The sequence below is a fragment of the Hippichthys cyanospilos genome, chromosome 3, assembly GCF_059441005.1.
Source record: "Hippichthys cyanospilos isolate Australia breed blue-spotted pipefish chromosome 3, RoL_Hcya_1.0, whole genome shotgun sequence".
NCBI lineage: Eukaryota > Metazoa > Chordata > Actinopteri > Syngnathiformes > Syngnathidae > Hippichthys > Hippichthys cyanospilos.
The window spans coordinates 27,405,063-27,428,076 of record NC_142371.1 but is presented as its reverse complement, the minus strand read 5'-3'; the positions used below and the strand labels follow the sequence as shown (position 1 = coordinate 27,428,076).

Sequence of the window (23,014 nt, the reverse complement as noted above, 5' to 3'; positions counted from 1 at the left end):
AAATACATGGTCGTCCAAATATCACCATAATAGCCAACAATAAAATATAGTAATGTAGTAGATAAAAAAATATAGAGTATACTGCAGAGTATAGTTGTATTTGTCACTGTGTAGGCTACTGTGATGTCATGTAGTTGAATAATTAACACTGTATATAAATATAAGAAAAACTACTTACAATATTCAAATAAACTGCACTGCGCACTTGGCTGTGCGACGCAATATGTTTGCGTTCAATGCCTATCAATAAAAAAGTGTGGCCAAACCGTGATAAGAAACGAGTTGTGGTCAAAGTACAAACTAAAATCGAAACCACACCACAATTTAAACTAAGTTTTTCAGGAACACTTAGAGGGTTGAATCTTTTCACACACAGAATAGGTGTTAAAATCTTAAGTCCATATCAAGCTTGTATTTATATTGATCAAATTGGAATACTTATGTTTGAACTCTGCCTGCATTTCACATTTTGGGGGAGATGAGAATCAATAAAATGGCTAGTGGGTTTGCGATGAACAACCCTACGGTCATTTTGCATACACATCACTTTCCCCTTGATTAACTTGATCTGGAGTAACAATGTTTGAATCCTGTAGCATTCTCTTTTAAAAGTGGTTTTTCATTTCACTGTAAATCTTCCGGGTTTAAAATTAAATTATCTGGGTTTAAGAAAACATGTATGGAAAAAATACTAATAACGGATCAAATGTATGACAAATTTCAATAGAACACATTTTTAAACCGACTGTGATTTACTTAATAAAGGTTTTAATAAGGCAAAATATTACAAACAACAAATCTACGAAGTCCTTCATAATAGTATAACCACTAACAGATATTTAAAAGGCTTAGTGAAAATAAGAGACTTTAACACAATACTTTGATCAGTAAAAACAAAGGAAATCAGGCGACAAGACCTCACTCGGCAAGAACAGCATTCGGATGTGACTTTCTCTCACGTTTTTGAGCTCAGCTGCCCCTGGCTCTTCCCAAAATAGAAAGAATGTAGAGGAAGATATTGATGATGTCCATATACAGGTTAAGTGCAGCAAAGACATATTCTTCAGGATGCAGGGACAGTTCCTTGTTGCCAAGCAGCAGCTGGGTGTCCACTGCCAAAAACTAGAACAAATGAAAGAAGTCTCTTTAAATGCATCTACAGAGGTATACAGAAATTCTCACGTACTATTCGTGTTATTGTGCCCACGTATGGTAATGAGTCTATTTTTGCATTTTTTTGTCAAATTTTTCAAAAGATTTTAGGGACACTGCCGTTTATTACACAGTAATATCAAGAAAACTAATATTATCGCAAACTTCTGATATCCATCACAAATCAGTAGGCAAATGAGTGTGCTTTTGCGTGAAGACTTACACAAGTGAAAAGCAAGGCTCCAAGCCCAGCATACACAATGCTCATGATCCTGTTCTGCATGATGATGCACAGCAGACCGAAGAGGATGAGGACAACCAAGCAGACAAACATCACTCCATAACAGGAAGTGAAGTCATACTTGGTCTGTGGAAGGATGACAAGCATGGCACTAAATTTACATTGTTTCTCAAACTTAATGAGTAGCACGTAAAGGGCAAGTGGCAACCTGGAGAGAAAAGATGACAACTGTGAAGCAGACCACAGCTGTGATGCCCAACGCTATTACCACTATGTCGGTTTCATGGAAGCTGGCGATCATTCCCACCATGTATGACATACTCAGGGTCAGGATGGACTGCAAACAAGAAAAAATAATTGTTAGTTTCAATACCTAACCCTACAGCCTGTCTAGAGTCATAATACTTTTATAAGCACAACCTTTACATAATTTTCATTCTAGACTCCAGATCACATTAACTAAAACAAGCACAAACAAAGAAAAAAGATGGCTTACTAATGCAATCAGGTTCCATGGATGTTTCCTACGAAGGTCTCCACAGCAGCTGATGGCGCACATGCTCACAAAGAATGTAATGTAGGACGCAATGTAGGGCCAGAAGTTCTCCCTCGCAAACAGCTTGATTTCGTCCACAAAAGTGAAAACCATCACGAAGGAGAATGTCACTGCCAGTTGAGCAGTCAGCACCAAGAAAACCTGCAGGGTGAAATTTAAACGGAATAAAAATGGTAAGTTATGGACTAACAAATATGTCACTCCAGCTTCCTCCCACACTCCAAAAAGATGCATGGCAGGTGTATTGGACATACTAAATTGTCCTTAATTGTGTGTGTGAATGGTTGTTTGTCTCTGTGTGCCCTGCAATTGGCTGGCAACCAGTTCAAGGTGTGTGTCCCCTACTGCCCGAAGTGAGCCAGGATAGGCACTAGGAGGCCAGCGGCCCTTGTGAGGATAAGCGGCTACAGAAAATGGATAGATGGATGCTTTTATTGGATTATTATTCAATCAAATAACTGTATCGGTATTATAGTTACAAAGTAACCAACTCAGTAAGGTGCAGTAATATTGTTATTAAACACAGGCTAAAGAATTTACAGCATTACTGTGAGTATGGTTAGATTATCTGTCTACATGTGCTGTTGCACCAATGGTGTTAAAACACGATATATGTAGGTGCTATTATTTAGCCTGTCCATGGCATTTTGCATCGTGTGTTGGCATTATGGTAGTGAATATTAACCATTGTAAGCAACATATTTCTCCTTGTTTCAGATTTAGTTTAAATCTGAAAGTGAGTTGAGTTTGCTGTCATCAACTGGTGATTTTTTTTTGCTTGCAAGTCATAGTAAAAACAAACAAACAAACAAAAAACGGCTATGAAACAATTTGTATCTTGGAAAATTAGGTCAGGAGTAAGTCAAACTGACACTGTACTTTTGAGCCAGATTTGCTTTCTTGTTTTGGGGAAGGAGGTGTTATTTGAGAGATGTCTTGGCTCAAAAAAGGATATAAAACAATGGCCATTGTGCATCCAGTAATTAAGAATTCAAATAATTTCATTGTTTGGCTGATTTTTTTTTTTCAGCGTACACCGCCCCCTACCTTCCGAATGAAAGCTCTTCTTATGGTTTTGTTGTCTAAACCATAACCGAAGTCGTCGTTGTCATGAAATGGTGGTGGATCCTCCTCACTGTGGCGGTAAGCATCACCTGAAGTGTCAACAAAAATACACATGTCACTGAAAGCGAAAGAAAAAAAAACACCTCAAAATTGCTTACCGCTAACGTTGTCGTGGAAGCCATAGGCAGGTGGAGAATACGGTTGCTTGTCCATACCGAAGGCTCCAGGTACACCAGGCCCAAAGGCAGCCGGCGGAGGTAGTGGAAAACCCCCGGGAGAGTCCACGACCATGTTCGGGCTTGCCGTGGTAGCGAACGACGTTTGCGGTGGCGGCAGTTCCTCATTTAGGAGAGTGTACCCAGTTTTATCAGTGGCCATTTCGGCTACAACCGATCGTGGACGTCCGGTTTGTGTTCAATAATTATACCGAATGGTTGGGAAAACACGCCCCCAACAGTGCGGTGACGTCAAGATCACGTGATTCACACATTTCTTGGCCCTGCGTTCGTCGCTCCTCCAACGATACGCGAGTTTTTGTTGCTAGATGTGGCAAGTTTTTCAAACGCTAACGTTTAACTTCTTAGATGTTAGAAAAGTCAGAAAAGCTAAACATGTAGCGTTGAGTATTGCGGGTTAATCATTGACCACTTTTTTTTATATACAGTAGTTACAAAACAATATGATACACATTATAAAAACTCAGTTTTATGTAAAAAAAAAATAATAAAAAAATCACCACTATTGTAAGCTGCCAAACAATGACGCAGTTTTTTTTTAGTACACACGCTTTATCAGATGACACAGTTAACAAGTGTTATGTAAACACGGAAGTGGGTTTCTGCCTGTGCCCCCTCCTACCCTCCATTCCGCTAACGCCTGTCTGCCATTTTTCCAATCCAAAAATTGCAATTGCGGTTTGCCGATCACTCCCATCATCAACACCCCCTCCAAATAGAAAAAAAAACCTCCATCATCCAATTCAAAAATAAAAACAGTTAATCAACAATTTAATCGCTTGAAAATATATTTAAAGTGACATTACATAAAACAGAATTCAAATTTGACCACATGTCATCTGTTCCATACACTCCTAGATAAAAGGATGATTTTGCTGAGCTTAATTTTCTAGATAATGCCTTTTGGGAGGGAATTAAAAAACATTAAACTTGCATTTCCTGGCTAATAGCCAAACAGGGTGATATTGTCACTTTGCAATGTGGTACTTGAATGGAAAGGCATCCGAGAATGCTTTGCTCAACCATGTACAAGTGATTTATTGCTTCAAAACATATTTAAAAAGCAACAACACATACGTCTCGTAACCCTGTTAGTCCCGAAACATCAATTTTCAGTCCACAATGGCCTGTGTCCTGCATGTTTTCCAAACTATTACCTACGGTGAAAGGTGATGCAAACGATGACGATTACAATGACGAATTAGTATCAATCATAACTACTGTTCCGTCCATTTTAGTCGGTTGTGTTTAAAAAATATTGTCATTCAGCAGTTCATTGGTAAAACATTGGACATTCCCTAAGAATCAACTAACCACCTACACTATAAATAGCAGCAAAACAATTCATACTTCCTCATTGGTGACATTAGAAGACCTTTTTTCTTATCTAAAAAAAATAAACAAATATACATTACTGCATACATGAATTCAGAGCCTATTATATATGTACATATATATTGTAGACAAATACACAGAATTGTGATCTTAATAGATTTTCCTTTATTTCCAACGTTTTTAAACACATTGTAAAACACAAGGCAAAATACCTTGCACTTGAAATTTGTCAGCTGACATTAAAAGGTTCAAGTTCCTAAGTTTCCTTATCAAAGTGGTCAAGTATATATATAAAAAAAGGTAACGTTTAAGAGTCTGAAACAAAAATGACAAATCTACACAAGTTAGTGCTACTGTTCCACACATACTTTGTTCTTTATACAAATTGTAAAATCTACAGCATGCTCTTGATACATTGTTGTGAACCTAAACAATACACAGCACAAAAATAAATGGTTTATTGTAAGCTTCCATAATAAATACATAAATAGCATAATTTAAAAGGCACATTAGGATAAGGTTAAAGAGTCATTTTTATCTTTGCTGAGCTTGCTTGATGTGCATTTCATAAGTGAGGAAGAAGAGTGCTTTTTCCCCAGTTCCAGTCTCAGCTATTTATCTCAACTGTTATGGAAAACAGATGTACAACACTCAAAGAATACTGGGTCTTCAGATTAAATTTTATGATGAGCCTAAAACATACTCTTTACCAGTGGATTACTTTTCTAAACCCAACGTTTCAGTCGTTTTTGCACAACTTACCCTTGTTAGAGTGGCAAAATTCATGAGTGTTTGACTCCTTCCTGTTGCACATTCGCAACCTGGTACTGACACTAAACTCACTGAGAACCCCATGTTATTAGCCACATGACGATGTACAATTGATCATGAGCTTTTGTCCCTCTTTGGAAAATAAAACACCATTGAACTTGTTAACAGCACAAATAAGACTGTTTCAATTGAAGATCCCCTGTCAGGGTTATAGTGCATTTCTGGTTTATCTTCAATTTTTTTCCATGTCCAATGTCTCAAACCTTTTGTAAAGTGTACAAACTTAAGTGGAAACTAGAGGGGGGCTGTCTGCATAGATTCAAGACGATACAAATTGTGAAAAATGCACCATGAGCAACTCACTCATATCCATACACATTTTGGTATTCGAAGTACTGTAAAGGGGAAGACACTTGATCATAAGACACGAATGAGGTTGGGAACACTTACAGAATATTTATATACAAAAATTAGTAATGAGGTTCAGTTAGTCTGCTTTAGTTAACATTCAATCATTTTACTGATGTATAAATATTAAATAATGACAAAAATACTGTTCTAATTTGAATAAAATACAGCATTTGTTTGCACGTCCTGTGATTTTCTTCATTTTTCAAGTTAAAAGTTTGTGAGGAGAACCCTCGTACAGTAACTTTAACCCCATTTGCATGGGGCGGTGACCTCTCGAGCGCCCGTCAACTAGGCCATTTTCTTTTCACTGCATGCGATCTGTCTGCAGCTGCTGAGGCTGGTACTGGCTGAAGGCGGCGGCGGCTGCAGCGGCTCCCGGGGTGGCTGCGGCGGCAAGCGGCTGCTGAACCGTGTAGCCGTAGCCGGCTGTGGCCATGTAGCCCGCGGGGGCCGGGGAGGCCGCGTACGGATACTGCTCGTATGCGGCGGCAGCTGCTGCGGCAGCGGTGGCAGCTGCCGCCGAGTACTGAGCGTAAGCGGCTCCAGTGTAGTCTAGGTATGGCGAGGTGGCTGCTGCAGCCGCCGCGGCAGCTGTCGCCGTGGCACTTGAGGGCTGCACGTGAGGGATCACCATACTGGGTTGGACAAAGGCCTGAGGGTAGACATAGTGAGCCGGGATCCTGTAGAACACAAACATGGCTGGTGTCAAAGGTAAACCGCAGCGAGTAATCCAGGTGCCACAAATACCTCAATCCAGTCCTCAGAACACAGCAAATCCATTCATTAACAACTGGGGGGGAGAAAAAACCCTACCTCGATAAGTTAAGCAGAAAAAAAACACAAGCGCTATAAAAGCACCCAAATCTTGAAGTCAACCCGGCACCACACCCCACGACCTAGCGACAAAATGCGCGCCGACCGCATGTCACCACAACCTCAAGAAAGTGGGCATCGTTGTGCCCACGTCATCACGCCAACAGCACACGCACAGGCATGCCCACACATGTTAGGAGGTCCTTAAACACAACAAAAACAATCAACTGCAAACAAGTCCACTTCACTGCTATGGAAACTGCAAAATGTAGGGGCGGGACTAGCATCTGGAGAATTGGAACAGTTTTATTGATTGAGAAACATACAATGAACCCTTGAGGTACCGTCTTTTATTATTGATGACCAAACACGTGGAACACTTGAGTCACGGCAAACTGATTCGACAGTTAAGTGAATAGTTGTCAGGATAACAAAATATGAGATTAAGATCTATAATTAATCTAATTAATTTGATTTTAACCTCATTTAAATACATTTTACACAAAGCCTCACCCTTTTTTTTAATTTAGACAAATTGTGCTTTTGTGGCAGATCAAAAGATTGATATAAAACATAAAAGTACCTTCAGTCATTTCTCTTTCTTTAACAGATGCAGTTGTAACCATTTACCTACTGCAGTATTAGAAACAAGTCCCAAGTGCTGCCTCCAAACATTTGTTCTGATCATCTGTGCTATTTTCTTTTGTCAATCAACAAATAATTCAAACATAACATTAAAATGAATCATTGCCAATAGCCCTATACTGTCCGTCCCAGACTCGCTGAAACAAGAGGTTTTCTCGAGTAGTGTTTGGCAAAGAGCTTTGCTATGGTTTACCACATTTGCCTCTCCATTGCTATCGTTAGCTGTGGCTGCAGTTACACCTGGGCGTTTTGCATTTATGTGGCGGTCTAAACCAGAACTGCTTTGCAAAGAATGGATATCATGCTACCATTCTCAAAGGTGCTGTCAGGGCATTTTCGAAAGTTAAATGAACTCTTTATCAAACTGATGACTATCAGATGCTTTTACAATTTCCCTGCCTTCTGCCCCTGATCTTGCCCTCCCACCCTCAACATGAGCCAATCAGATTATACCAAACACAATAACAGCCAATCAGTGTCCACTTCAAGGTGTGACCGTTTTCCAACCCTCAACAGCTCAAGCATCAGAAGCCTGATGCACAAAATTGGATCTAATCATATACAAAAAGCATAGTTAGAATAATATTAGATGATTGTTATTTGACTTTGACTTTAATTAATTGCCATTAATATGTTAATCTAATTCTAATGTTCATGTGTCATGCTGTCATTTATATAGTGGCACCATAAAAATGATTATGTGGACAGTTGGAAGCCCACAAAAAAGAAAACATGAGACACATTCGAGTTAATGCTTAAGATCAGAGGTGGGCAAAGTAAGTACAGTACATATTAAGTACAGCACCAGTCAAAAGTTTAGAAACACCTCCAAATACTAACCGATTTCTAACTACTTAACTCATTCAATGTCAGCCATTTTACAACCTTCCTTCATTCTAATGTTTGAAAACAAGTAAATAAATATGTACCTAGCAATGATTTCTAGACTCTTGAAAAATATTTTAAAAATACTTCTTTGGGATTGAATGAGTTAAGAGGTCAAGAAATACAAACTATGAATTCTTGAAATGTTACTTCAGGGCATAAATATGCCATAAATCAAGGTCATAAATATTCCACACCATAAAGATGACTAAGAAAATATCGAGATGTGCAAGGCTATTATCTGGGCAAAAGGTGCAAACTAAGAAAAATCAAAATGATAAAAAAAAAAAAAACATGAATTTATGGAAGTATTAATGCGTAAGTATTGAGCTATAATTCAGCATTTTTTTTTTCCGTTATAAAAAAAATGGAACAGGCATGTGGCTTGGGTTGTTTCTAAAATGATGACTGGTATTGTATAGATATTTGAACTTTGGTTTTATTTATTTATTTTATCCACCTACCCCTTAGAATGCACACTGATCTGAAGTGCTGCAAGTATAGAAGCCATATCACGTGACATCACATGACATCACGCATGGATAAGATTCGACCTTAAGTGGTCTTGGTTGATTTAAAGGTGTAATTTTATAAAAAGTAAAAATTTGTGTGATATCGATGGACTCCACTGATTCCAGGAGAAGGGGACCAAGAGTAAATTTGGCTTTACGATGAACTTGTTGCCACTCATAAAATATAGTGACGAGCAGGTGTGAAGGGGTTATATCTATTCCTCATTTAAACATAGAGGCCCCACACACACCAAGCTACACATGCCAACATGATTGACAAGAGAGGCTGGAGGCAAGGCTATTTTTGCCCCCCCCTGTCATGTCTAAAGGACGTGCTGAGCTCTTTCAGTAACACATGGCAGGGCCCGCAACAACCGGGGCGACTCATCTGCGCCACTTGGCCGTCTCCGATCTCACGGGTAGTAAAAAAGATCAGATTAGCAAATAATCGTCCGACTATTCTTGGAATCGGTAAACAACAGTCATATTTATATACCTTAAAATTGGCAGTTATTCAAAAGGAATTACATCGCAAAAGATTTATTTCTAATAGATGGCACAAAATCGCCAATTAATAATTCAGTGACTGCAAGGAGGCCACCTTGTAACTAGTTGTAACAAAGGTTCACCCAAAAAAATTGTATAAATGTTTTGAGAGGCAACATGAGGCATTATCTTTGAATAAGTGGAACTGATCATTTTATAGGTATAGGAATGTTTTCTGTAGCATTAGTTCAATATCAGTGGCATTTATTTCGTGCTGTCATTTACAGTAATTACAAAATAGTAATTTAATGTCAGTGAGTTGTTACATTCTTTATTTTTGTCTCAAGTTGTCTGGCCAGTTATGCCTTCTAGAAGTCATGGAGGTCTTTACCTTTGCATCTCTAAAGGGCATGGCAAAAAATGTTGTGCCGTGGCAAAAAGGCTTTATTTTACAATTACATAAATATTTTTGTTGAAACTCTAAAAACAGAATGCAAGTAGTTGCAGTAGATAAGTTATTAAAATTGAAATACTGTCCCGTCTTCTGAGTGCTGCTCAGTTAGTGGTTATTTTTAAAATCGGTGTTCAGCGAACAACAACCCTGAGTGTGTAAAGTCTAACCTTAAGTGCATATTTTACATTATTCTGGGATAGCAGCTTAGTTATTGTAGCTAGAACGAAAATCTTTTTTACATATTATAACGGTAGGTGGCTTTTTTTGTATCAATTACACACTACTGCGATTTGCATCAATAAACACCGTGATGACATCGTGGGTTTACAATTTCGACTTCTGACAGACTTACTGAGCGGACTTATTCTTGCGCAATTTCTGGACAGTGATTAATGTTGATTTTCAATCACTGCGTAATTCTTGTATTGTCATTATTGTTAACTTTATTAGTACCATTGATGCCTATAGATGTCAAAAATCCATTTTAAAAAGGCATTGACAGCTATATAACTCAAAAATCCATTGGGATTAATGAGTTAATATAAAATGATTTTTCAAAGGAATGCAAGGGGGGGTGTCACTTGTATTGGGAGTTAACAAAACCTTTTTGGCACTACTTCTGATTGACCAGTTATAAAAATCAACTATTGCCCTTGACCACAACTGTTTTAATAGTCGAGCTATTCAAGAGGAGCCTGTGCGAGCTTTGATGCATATTTTGCGGTTATTCCAGTGGAGAGCTAAATAAAGGCTCTTTGTAAATCACCAGGACACATGGGTAATTTGCAGCATAGGACCAAAAGGCTTCCACCTGTTGTCCACAGCTGAGTGGCGATGCCTGTGCTATGCATTATTAACAGCTCTACTCCTATTTTCCATCCGAATTTGAGAGGCCGCGGAGATCATTGTAGCAGACAGCTGCTGCTTGTGAGGCGCTCGGGTCTCGTGTCACCAGCCCCAGAACATTTGTCTGTTGACCTACAGAGGTCTACAGTTGGTGGAGTTAAATTCTGCTCAGGATTGTAGGCATACGACTGAACGCCAAGCATTGGGTTAATTGAAAGAAAATAAAAATCCCACATGCAGGCCAAATGTTTGTTTTGTTGCAAGGAATCCAATTGTGAGCTCATCAGAATCCGTGTTTTTTTTGTTTTTTCTCCATTCACAACAAAACATGATCATCTTAATGTTAACTAAAAAACTCGAAGGGAGGCGGAATAAACAGCAAGCTAGAGGACAAATTAAAGAGTCAACACCCCGTTGCAAAGTTATACCATCCTAGCAAAACTCACTCAAATCGGGAACAAAGATGAACTCCCCAGCCCCATATAGTTGTAGAAATGAGCACACAAGTTAAGCTGAACACCACATCATACTGAAAACAAGGCACACACCAATCTATGTGCTATGAAAAAAAAACATCAAAAATAAAGACACCCATGCATCTAGTCACCATTTCAGCTCGTTTGTGTATGTTTACAGGTAACACTTTAGCGCTCTGCCCAATAGTAGACTCAGCTATTCCTCAAACCACCATCTGCTATTTTAACCGTTACCGAGCCTGTCAGATCAGAGAGAGACACAGACAACATGAAGTCAATCCAGCAGTTGGCTAAGGAGGGGGAGGGGGTATGGGGGACACATGTTCAATTCCGTCACAGTCAACACCGAGAGGAGCACTCAACATATCTCACATGTCCTCATTCATCAGGGTTTAAACAGGTGATAGGCATAATAAAAATGTCATGATAAAGTGACTGTCCTGTTTTTGAGGGGGGACAGATTGAGCAACATACCCATAAGGCCTTTGGATGAAAGCTGGGTGGATCTGAGGCATGCCAAATGCAAAGCCTAGAAAGAACATAACAGGTTAAAAAAGATATCCAACAACAAGTTCCTGTAAGAAAAATAGGACATTTTCTTTTTGTGTGGTGTCTAACAAACTTCATTGCACATTGAATTTCACCTTAATGGATGTGCAAATGTGTGCAAAAATTACAATATACACTCCTCTTAAAAAAATTTAGACACACAGACAATAGAAAAGTCAGACAGGGTGCTTTCCATGAAAAACATTGTTGTGGATGACACTTCAAAAGCTAAAGGTTCCCTTTAAAAATAAAATAAAATAAAATCTTTATTGTTGAAAGAAAAAGATTATTCTTTATTTTTACTCTATTGCGGCAGCAAATGAGTTAAGTGACACAAAATATTTGAATATTAGCCTATATACTGCATCTGTAAAACTATTCTGTCATACAACATACAAATACAAAAATAAGAGTAAACAATGAGCCCTTCTCACCAGGCTGTATGACCCTAGGCTTGGCTCCTAAGTAGGCCAGATTGACATTGGCCTTCCTGCCATCTATAATGGGGTTGGGGTCCTTGCAGGCTCGGTCAGCAGATGCCCGGTCTGCCATGGTCACCTGTGGGAAGATAATAATAGTCTAAAAAACAAAACAAAAAACAAACAAAAAAAACACTAAAGAAAACTAAAGAAGCTTAAATCCATCATCACTTAGGGATGGGACCGAATAGTTGGGGTCTTTTTGATCAAAGTGTATTCTTATAATTTTGTTTTGTTTGCTTATAATTAGTTTGACCATTTAGAATGCTGTATTGTCAGTGATCTGAAAATAAATGTCGGAAGCCACAAAGTACAAATAATCAATACTGTACTTGGATTATTTGTATTTATTTGTAATCCCTAACAAACTAATCTGCCTCCTACTGCACGCATAAACAAAATCTTGAACTTTTTTTTTTGCACTACATGATATTCTGCACTATGTTATTAGCACCATTGTCTCTGTTGTTTATTGCTATTTATTGCTCAATAATGTAGTCTGCTGCTTTGGGAAGTGAACAGAATAAGAATTTCATTGTATAGTACAACTATACATATGACAATAAATCTCTTGAATTTAGATATCTGTACTTATATTTTTCTCAACTGTACTTCCTACTCCTTATTATGAACACAGTTAAAAAAAAAGCGTGGAGTAAATAGAAAAAATTAAGATCAACCGGCATTGCATGAGTGTTGAGATTGGGGACCTGATGTGAGCATTTAAGACAATATATTTGAAGATATTCCTCGATCGTAGCCTGACATTTTTTATGACAATAACAGCTCTAAGAATGATTTAAGGGTATTTTTTTTTGTTGCCAAAACAAACAAAACAGCATTTAAAAAATAAGAAAAACAAAACACATACAGTAAGAAAGGCGCACCATATTCTTTGCTTTTTGGTATCATTGAAGAATTGAGCTCTTTTTTTAAAAAAAAAATTTCTGTGCGTTTTTTTTCTCATACCGAAATATCAATTTATATCGTCGTGTCATTTAGATTTTTTATGAACTGAAATTCAATAAAAATACGATCGTACATTTGCTAAAGATTTAAGATTCTAAATAAAATGAATCAATGACAGCTTCTTTTTTTTAACACAGATATCTGCACTTGCACTGAGTGTGAGTGCTTGTACTGTCATCAACATGTCACACATTGGAGGCAACGCTGCCGGTAGCACGTGCTCCAGGAACGTTACAAAACAAAACGCCAACTTTTTTGTAGTGATCACTTACAAATCCATAACCTCTGGACTTCCCCGTCTGTCGATCCGTGATGACCACAGCCTCTTCGATGTCCCCAAAGACCTCGAAGTATTTCCTGAGACTCGAGTCTGTTGTGTGGTAAGGGAGACCTCCAACGAAGATCTTCGTGAAGGTGGTGTCTTTTTGAGCCGAATGCATAGTTGATTGAGTTAACGGGGTTAAATGGGTTAAAAGTTAAATGGAAGGGGAAAAAATGCAATTGGGAGCTAAGGCGAGCGTCTGAGTGGCAGGAGAGCGTATGAATGTGTGGAGTGTGGCTGGGACAGGATAAGTTTGTCCTCCGGTCGCTTGAAGGGAGGAGGAGGAGGAAGAGGACACCTGTTAGTTCGTCCTCCACTTGTCAGAGTGTGTTACACGTAAATGTAACTCCACCCAAGTGGCGAGCATCACTCTAGAACTACTTCACAGCAGCTGAAGTGCGAAGAAAGTGCCCCAAAAATGAACGTGAAATGCGCTAATGTTGTTTATTACATTGTGGGTTGTTGAGGGGGTTGAAGTGAGGTGGCACTTGTGCGTTAAGCGCCTCCTGTTGGTTGGAGGTGGTCAGAGGTGTTTTCCTCTTTGGATTGGGGTGTAACAGGTGTGAGGGTTTGGAGGTGTGGTTCGAGGTGACGTCGGCGCACCTTCGTACGTTCTCTAATCTACAGGTTGCACAGACGTAATGATGACTTATGAGGTTTATTTAAGTCAGCTACAGAGGACACACACAGCCATGTTGGCCATAGTATGCCAAACCTACACATTGTAAGGAAATAAATCCATGATAATCTAAACGCAAATTACAGTAAAAATTTCCAGTGTTGTGCAGTAAAAAAAACGGTCTTGTCATACTATAATAACGAAACAAACGGCGTTAAATTTGTGAGTTTGATTTGAAAATGAGTGGTTCATTTTATTTTTTGGCTAGCTTACTTTATTTTTATTTTTTGTGAAAACTGAATTGATTTCTGAATTTTGATTTGATACAAATTAGTTTTGGTGATTGAAGCCTAATCAAATAAATACTAAAATTATCTGTAATTTGCCTCCATGTCTTTGTTTTGGATCTTAGGGTGAGCAGTCCAAACCAGCAAGACCTTTGCTGAGCACTGCACTACTGAATTAGAAACACTGTCCTACATTTATGATATAATTTATAATACAAATTCCAAATTCCTGCATAAAGGTATTTTCAGTTTGTAGTTTCTCACTGCTGCAGTATTTCTAGTAATGCGCGGTCTATATAGTTTTTTTTTTGTGTGTGTGTCAAGATCTATTCTTTGTGCTAGGATGCTTAGAGGCTTCAAAATCAGCAGAGTTGATTTTGAAGCCTCAAAATCAGCTGTGCTGACTGATGCAATGAATACTATTTCTCCCAAATGCGTTGTGCTCATCAACGTTACATGACTGTTTTGTGATTGCAGGTTTAAGGAGACTCATTTTTAATAGCTAAATTTAGATTCAGACAGACAAGCTTCAGACTGGCTTCTGGCCGTATCATGTTTTATATGTGTTGAGGCATGAAGATATTTGGAAAGGTCGTACAGGGAAAGCACAAGTATGGACACTAAAAATGAGTGAGTCATAGTGTAACACTGCAAGGATGACCAAATAGAATGCAGTCATTGTTGATGTTAAACTTGACTAACCTAAATGTTAAAAACACACACACCATACATAACCTGTGTGACCTAAATGGTAGTTGGTCTTTTTTTCCCTTTTACAGATATATTCACCTTCCATGCTTGTTGTTTAAAAGTGAGGTTTTGCTTCTACTTTTGTTTAGATGCTAGCTTGTAAGACTACTACGCAACACAAGGAAGCACAAAACAATCTTTTAAACAAGAAGAGTAAGAACATATAAATTTAGATTTTTAAGTTTGAATTTGTATTAATGCAAAAATGTTGGCAAGTGAGATGGCAGTTCAACACATTGTTTAATGAAAAGCATGCTTCTAATCTAATAAAATTATTAATTAATTGAAACTTTTTTCCAAGTATTTGGAAGTATATGGTAACTGTTTTGTATTGGGAAAAAACAATTTTGAGGTACAACACATGCTTTTCATTAAACAGTGGGTGTAGGAACATGAACTATGCTAAAAAATGTTAAAAGCAAAAATCAACAGAAAAGTCTACACAGCAGTTTGATTGTAGATGTTCTATTCTAGAACATTCTTTGTACCAATTAGAACTTTTTTGCGATACATCATAAATACAAATCTGTACATTATAATAGTGTAAATACTATTTTAGAAAAAAAAAACAATTGTATTTACATCTCCACAAAAGAGACAGCTGAAAGAATTGAGCTTCCATTTACAACTTGAACATTTACATCATAGATACATCACAACTTTGTGGTAGCTCGCCACATGTTCATACAGAACACCCTCATCCTCTCGTAATGTGACACCATTCATCACATTGTCATTCGATCCTAAATAGGACATAATGTATTATTGAGTACCTGCTAATAACATGTGGTATTGCGTATCAGTCAATCAACAAATATATTTCAATGAACAACACAATAGAAGTACAGAAAAAAAAGTTTGCACATCAGTCAAGCCAAATAAGGCTGGGTGGCATTCAAAAAGCCACTGGGCTTCATCATAAGAAACACAAAATTGTCACAGGTACACACATTTTTTAAGGTTATGTGTCCACCTTTATGGAAGCAGGGTGATAAGGCATCCTCGTATCCAAATTCTGGATAAAGCCTATAAAATCCTCAAACCCAAGTGCTGAACACTCTACAAAATCTTCATATAGAGATGACATCATACTGCTTTCGCGTCCTCAGTCGAAAGCATGAGAACTCAATAGTTTGGTACGGGAGGCCGTCCCGATCGTCTTTTGAGTTTTTACAGTGCAAGCGTTTAAAAGAGCAAAATTTTCATGCTGGATGGCAATTGTTCCATCCACAGTGTTACAGTACTTCAACAGGATAATTCAAGAGTCACAAAGTGAAGGCAATGCAGGTTTTTCTTAATGGTCTTGAAGATATGTGGACATATTCTGTATGGACATGGCACTATATGTTACACACAAATATGCTGTCTAAGCTGTGTTCTTTCACATACAGTATGTTCGAAAACATACAACTTTGTATGCTAATTTCAGGTTTTAAACATGGAAACCTTCCAGGGGAATAACTGGAATTTTAAGGAATACAGAATTTAAAATGCCATTGGATAATCATAACAGGATAATCTAAGTTAAAACAAAAAACAAAAAAAAAACATCTAAGATAGTTTTACCCTGTTGGTATCAAATAGTATATTAACTTACCTGAAAACCTGCTTAAGACAGTAAAGAGTTCACTTTTACGTTGTTCAATATTATGAAAGTTTGGATATTTTAGCCCAAATTTTTAGTTAGTGCCATCAGTTACAAAATTGCCAAATTCCTCAGTTAAACTTCCCATGGAAAGCTTCCACCTCTTTGCAATTTAACATCTAACAGCAGAACATCAGAACTCTTTGGTTGCCCCTGACATCATCAATGAAAATATCGAGGCTTATTGACAGTAGTACATTCTTAATCTTCATATCCCAGATTAAACATATGAGCCCCAGGGGATTATGATTATGACGCCATACAAAAATATGCTTAAGAAATTGAAGTGGATATTATTTCCATATGGACTCCCTGTTACGCATTTCACCTTATAAACACATCCATATGGAAAAATATGTGCATAACAAGCATGTGCATATTCAGTGATTAGCTTCATTAGAAAGTAATAGCCTAAAAAAGTCCAAATCACAATCTTGGCCAAAGAAGTCAAGCAGCGGCCCAGACTGTTTTATCTGAGGAGGGTGGTTGATTCGATGTCCATGGAGGGAGGGTCTCTGGCCAGACGAGACGGCTTCACAAAGACACCGTGGCCCGGGGGACATCGGAAGTACACTCTCCCCTGGACAGTACCGTTGTGCTTACCTGAGGAGGGGTTGCAACTATTATTTCAACAATTTTCACATCAGTGAAATGACAAATGTTGACTCGATTTTTTTACTTTTATTTTTAGGGCTAATTTATTGCGGCTTTTATTAACTCATCGAATCCCAAATACATGTTTTTACATTTTTTTTTCAAGAGTCTTGGACGTTCCATCTGTCCTTATAGATGAACTCCATAAAGACGTAAAAATATGTCTTTGGGGTTGAATGAGTATACTTTTAGCCATTTTCAGCAATAAAAAGTGATTAATTTCACAACTAAATTATCTTTCATGTACAATTAATACTTTTAATACATTTTTACTATTTGCAGTCAAATGAAAAATGACAGGCCACATTCAAGACTCGGGTAACAACCAATCACGACTCAGCTTACAAATATCACATGACCAAACCCAGAAAACAGGTAAATCACGATTGGCTGCGATTTCAGACTTGAGTACTTGTGATGTCATTTTCAGTCAAGTGCAAAATGTGTTTTTAAAGGGATAAATTGCACATGAAAATTAGTTTGGCTGCATAAAATGGCCAATAAGCTTAGCATATATCTAAGAAATGACTATTTGAACACGAATAGCGGTGCAACACATTTAGACAGATGACACACCATTATGCACAGATAGGGATGAGTAAATCTTTTTATGCCATTGTGCAGTATTTCCTTTGTTAAAATTTCAATGACTCACCCACTGCTAGGTCCAGTTTGACACCAACCCAGATGCCCTTTGCAAATTCCACTCCTCCGACATAGTGGACGGTTCCTCGCCTCTTCCCCACCCACACCAGCTCCCCAGGCGCCATCCAATCAGGGAGCTGTGCTACAGGGGTGTTCTCATCCCCGCTGGAGTCACCAGAGGGCTCCGTACTGCTGGGGTTGGGGCTGGGACAGGGGCTCCCGTGGGGCACGTCTCCCTGGGCCGGTTCGCGGATCGGAGGGTCTCCTCCTCTGAGAGTCAGGGCTTTGGATAAGGATGTAACAGTGGATGGTGACGGAGAGGTGGTAATTGAGGTTGGAGATGGGGCAATGGTGCAAATGACAGAGTTACTTGAAACAGGATATTTGTGTAAAGCAGCCGAGGCTTTGTCAGGATTGTTCATAATACTAGATACATCAGAAGAGTCGCATGGGTCACTCTTAGTCGTCTTCATTGTTGTGGCGCTCTCAACACTGCCTTGCTCCCATCCTTCTGCAAAATCACCCAAATCTTCTTCTGCAATAGTATCGTCAGCCCCTTTGAAGTCAGTGAACTCCTGACTGCAACTGAGATTGCAGTTTTCAGGCCGAGGAAAAGTTCTCTGCTCACCACATGTAACACTGATAGGTAAGAACGTAGGTGCGGTGAGCAGCTGCTGGTCTTCACTTCCAGCGGGAACACTTTTAATTTGCGCGTAGCCCTTCCCAGCATGACACCCGAGGATGTCTTGGGAATCTCTAGAGGTGCAGCTGAGATGATCGGAGCTCTCACTGGAACTGAAAGGTAGGTCGGACAGCGTGGCGTTGGAGGCGCTGTGGGAGAAGTAACCGCTGGTGCAGCTACTGGTGGTGGGACTGCGAGACACCTCCCGCCGCTCCTTCAAATCGGCGCGGCTCTCCAGGCTGGCGTTGTAGATGTCAAAGTTTGCAAAGTCTTCTGGGATATATGCCTGGAAGCCACCGTCTTGGTCTTGAAGGCTTCGGTCCTGATTGAGAGTCGCGTCCGCTGCAGTCTCCTCATCGGAGTCCTGCTGGACAATACCAGCAGACATTAGCTGAATGGAGCTTCATCCTTCATTCCAGCACTACTCTAACTGTTAATGTGGGCAGAATGTAATCATGCAACATGAAAGTGGATGGCTTGAGTCTGCTGTGGTGTTTCTTTTTAATGTATTCATTTATTTGTTTGCTGTTTGAGAGGCAGTCCCCATGTTATGTTTCATGAAATATGACAGTAAGAATTGTTGTTAATCTAATTTACTGACTTTTGCCCACACAAACACTTACATGAATTTTGTGAAGCTGTTGAAGTGAACGCTTAAAAGACAAAAGTGTTAAATAAGTTACCAACTGAAGTAGATTTAAAATGTTTTTAAAAAAAATATATATATATTTCTTGCCATACCGTGCCCATGTGCCTGACTTCCACTAAGAGCAGCGTGTGTAGCACTTACAGCACCATGAGGCAGTGTGTGGCTGTGCTGTCTGCAGGTGGGGGTGGAGGTGGGGGTGGAAGGCTTGCAGTGGCCCTCGCTGCCTGCCCTGGATCTGCGCCAGGGGCAGGGAGGGGGGAGCAGTGCAGGGTTGTCCATACATGAGCGCATGCTCTGCGGATGGGTCAGAACAACAGCATAGACTTCACGCACACACACACACACACACACACACATAGACAAACACATTGCATGCATGGAGCTGGGCAGGCCAATTACATAGTTAGTGGCATGCATTTCAATGCATTGCAGTGGAGCATGATGAAGCTATACAACCTATCATAAAAGTGTGGAAAACTTGAGTAAATTGCATGTGTGTTGATACGATGAATGACAAACATTTATGCACAGGGGTGACGATCACATTCAATGAGAATCTAACATGGGACATGCAACTCGTGTACTCTTGCCTCTTGTCCGAGCAGTGGACGGGCCTCCAGGACTTTCTTCACTTTGTTCTCCTCCTTGACAGGTAGCAGGGACTTGAGGAACTTGGATGGCTGAGGTGAAAGCAGCTTGAAGGGACTAGAGTTAAAGAATGTGGGACTCTCTGGAACTAACCCTGTGTAGAGACATTATGTGATTACACTACCTAACGCATTCAAACCCAAAAACATATTACCTTTAAAAGAAAAAAAAAAAAGAGCCAAGAAATTCTTTACCAGATGTTTGGCTAAAGGATAGTCAATTATGGGATAGTTTAAATTGGCTGTTGAATTAAGAATTACAGTAAGTAATTATTTAAGGATAAAAGAAAAGGATTCCTTTACATACTTGATTCTGGTAGGTACTAAAAATTTATAGTAATAGCATTTCACACATCACTATCATATTTATTCACAAATTCTCTCATGTTTACCTGGTCCTTCCTTGTTTTTGACTGGTGTGCTACAAAGAGAGCCCTCCTGAGTATTGCAGCTGTCAATGTGATCACAGTGGTCCTAGAACCCATTATAAACAGTTGCTCAGATTATCTTAAAATATAAGATCACCTCTAAAAAGCAAGACAGACACCATAAAAGTGCATTGTTTAAAACCACTGCAGCGGTAAAACATGGGATCAACACAGTGTTAATACATACTTCGCATACTCTGCGGTCTTCGTCCTCACAGCCAGTCAGGTCTGTTTTACTGCAGGAAGACTGGAGAGAAGGGAAAATATGTTAGGCACGACATCTCAAAACTATTAGTTCCATGTGACCCATGCTGTGTAAAGGAGTAATGAGCTCATTACATGCTGTACATTTGGGGTGCTGAGGCTTCTTCTAAGATGTCTTCCCTTCATATTGAGTGCCTCCTTCACCGTCACAGCCTGTGGAAAAATATATATTTTTAATAATAGCTCACTGTGGGGATTTTGAATTGGGGTAAGAGGGGCACTTGATAACCATATCCAGCAGGTAGCTCTGTTTAAAAGACGCCTTGATTATTTTTCTATCAAATAAAAGTCATTCTGGGGCAAATTTATGATTATGCCTGACTATTGACTTGGACAATTGATTTAAATAGATGGCTGACTATACAGTATAAATTGGTGTATTGTGATATTTTATTTAAATTAATGCTATGACATAAAGTGATAGGTTGCTGAAATTGGCCAAAATGAAGGAATCACTATTCCAAGCATCACTGGTTTATCTGCTAGTGGCTCTACTGTACCTGTCGCAGGCGCTCCAAGCTGATGATGTTCTCAACTTGCAGAACTCCCCGAGTATATTTCTCAATATAAGTTTCTCCATCCTGAGACTCCTCGCTGTCTGCACGAGCAGCCATGAGGGCCAAAGTCTCTCTCTCCTCTGGTTCCTCTGAGGCCTGAAATCACAAAAGGAGAAAAGGGGCTTCATTCCAAAAGACGTCTTTGAAATAATTAGAATGCATAGAGAACATGTTGCACCTTTGGTATGTTGGAAACAATCTCATAGGTTACACCACAGGAGTAGAGTGAGTTTTTCAGGGACATTCTCCTTTTGAGGCTCTGTGTGAAACTCTGTTTAAAAAGAGTCAGGTTAGGTGAACCAATTAAGTCATATATGAATGCTATGAATCAAAATGCCATTCCTGGCACAAAAACCTGCTTGTTGTAGATATTGACAGCGATTCTCTTGCGAAGCACCAGCTCCATTGAGGCAGGGTGGCTAAGCTGGACCGTGGCTTTGAGGATTAGATAGATACGCTCGTGAGGAGATGTGACCCGATTGAGATGAACGGAATCATGGATGGATGAGTCCCAGGAACATACTGCTGACACCTGAAAAATTGTATGAAACATGTTTCAAAACTTGAAAAATAAACATGGGATCTGTACCTAGTACCCTTGGCTGCAGGTGGACCTAATTATTTGAATCCGCCCACACAGATTCCAAGCATACACACACGTGCACGCACACACACACACACACACAAACACACAATATATATATATATATATATATATATATATATATATATATATATATATATATATATATATATATATATATATATATATAAATGGATACTGTGTAATTTTTCGCATGCACCTGTGGGAGCTCTAGGGGCATTACGGTAAATACAGCACCTCCTCCTGTCCACAGCTTTAACAGACATGGCGACCTCCGGCTCCCCATTGTGATATTATTTAATAACTAGACCTAAAATTATATTTAAAACATACTGTTGATTGTTGAGAACACATTTATTTGCAAGCTTTTAAAATTTGTGATAATTTAATAATTTTTAATGAAAAAGGGTCCAAATCTTACACAGTGCCCCTTTAAGACATTCCTCGGTATCTTTAAATTATTAGATTAAAAACTCTAAATGTTTGATGAAGATGATAAAAACGGCTATTCTGACATAAATTCTGGGAGCCCTGGAAGCACATCCAGCTTGTTCAGGGGCCCTGCAAAGGGCGGAGTCACGTTGGTTCAAATGAGGTCAAAAGGTGTCTTCCACGGAGAAAAGACTGGGGTGGGTGTAATGACATACTGTATGTCTACAGCACAGGGTACACTCTCTGCAGGGTTTTATAGTACGTATTTGGTTTGGGTCCGTAGATAGTTTATAAGTGTCATACGTGTGACGCCAGAACACTAGACAGCACACTATTAAAACGGCCAAGGAAATAGTTAAAAAAGAAAAAAACTTGAGGCTTGCCTCAAGCGACAGTCTGCTGCTATTATCAATACGAGTAGATGCGAACTGCAGTTCTATCTTTGAACACAAGAAGGCAGTAAATACATAGTAATTCTCACCTCCTCTTCACTATGCTTGATGATGGGGAGATAAAAGAACTGGCTACCATGCTCCTTGGGTAGGATCGAGTTCACGCCTGCAGCATTTGGGCCCGTCAGCTGCTCATTCACTGTCAAATTATCAGCTGATGAAACAAAACATATCTGCATTAAGATTGTAAAATACATACTCATTAAGTACATCTGCACAGCTAATCAGATTACATTCAGTACTAACCATTCAGCCATTGACCAGCTATTCATATTTAGCACATATTACCCGTACATTAAATAAGAAGCAATGAATCATATTATCTCTACCAACTTATGTTTGTTTTGTAGGCCAAATCCTGTCACTCCTTGTTGTAATTTTATTTCCAGATGTCTTTTACTCACCATTCAAATCAAGGAAGAGGACTGGGATATGAGCTTCCATTCCAGCACACGGGGTCCTACAGGAAGAAGTTATATAAATAAAAGAGCAATTG

General features: G+C 39.1%; 3 protein-coding genes across 4 annotated transcripts in view; all 3 read right to left on the bottom strand.

Moving 5' to 3' along the window:
- Window positions 1-748: 748 nt before the first annotated feature.
- Window positions 749-3,452, bottom strand: LOC148426630 (protein lifeguard 1-like). The gene is made up of 6 exons (XM_088411048.1): window positions 3,173-3,452; window positions 2,997-3,103; window positions 1,890-2,090; window positions 1,602-1,730; window positions 1,376-1,519; window positions 749-1,122 (listed from the first exon to the last, which is right to left on the bottom strand). Exons 1-6 carry the CDS (start codon window positions 3,390-3,392, stop codon window positions 970-972), a joined length of 954 nt encoding a protein of 317 aa, XP_088267174.1. The 5' UTR covers window positions 3,393-3,452; the 3' UTR covers window positions 749-969.
- A 1,275-nt stretch (window positions 3,453-4,727) lies between these two features.
- On the bottom strand, window positions 4,728-13,683 carry LOC148426629 (RNA-binding protein 24-like). Its single transcript, XM_088410493.1, has 4 exons — window positions 13,154-13,683; window positions 11,868-11,991; window positions 11,359-11,413; window positions 4,728-6,447 (listed from the first exon to the last, which is right to left on the bottom strand). Exons 1-4 carry the CDS (start codon window positions 13,319-13,321, stop codon window positions 6,072-6,074), a joined length of 723 nt encoding a protein of 240 aa, XP_088266619.1. The 5' UTR covers window positions 13,322-13,683; the 3' UTR covers window positions 4,728-6,071.
- Window positions 13,684-15,308: 1,625 nt separating this feature from the next.
- LOC148426628 (kinesin-like protein KIF13A) overlaps window positions 15,309-23,014 on the bottom strand; it is a 51,120-nt gene continuing 43,414 nt past the window's right edge. Inside the window, exons 29-40 of one of the 2 annotated variants that reach the window (XM_088410385.1) lie at window positions 22,923-22,978; window positions 22,548-22,672; window positions 21,386-21,562; window positions 21,209-21,301; window positions 20,974-21,126; window positions 20,549-20,626; window positions 20,397-20,456; window positions 20,174-20,255; window positions 19,725-19,876; window positions 19,276-19,428; window positions 17,814-18,852; window positions 15,309-17,107 (exon numbers count right to left, since the gene is read on the bottom strand). In XM_088410385.1, coding sequence (XP_088266511.1) covers window positions 16,974-17,107; window positions 17,814-18,852; window positions 19,276-19,428; window positions 19,725-19,876; window positions 20,174-20,255; window positions 20,397-20,456; window positions 20,549-20,626; window positions 20,974-21,126; window positions 21,209-21,301; window positions 21,386-21,562; window positions 22,548-22,672; window positions 22,923-22,978 — 2,302 coding nt within the window. In that variant the 3' untranslated portion in view covers window positions 15,309-16,973. The remainder of the gene's footprint in view (window positions 17,108-17,813; window positions 18,853-19,275; window positions 19,429-19,724; window positions 19,877-20,173; window positions 20,256-20,396; window positions 20,457-20,548; window positions 20,627-20,973; window positions 21,127-21,208; window positions 21,302-21,385; window positions 21,563-22,547; window positions 22,673-22,922; window positions 22,979-23,014) is intronic. The other variant, XM_088410384.1, reaches the window with a different exon arrangement.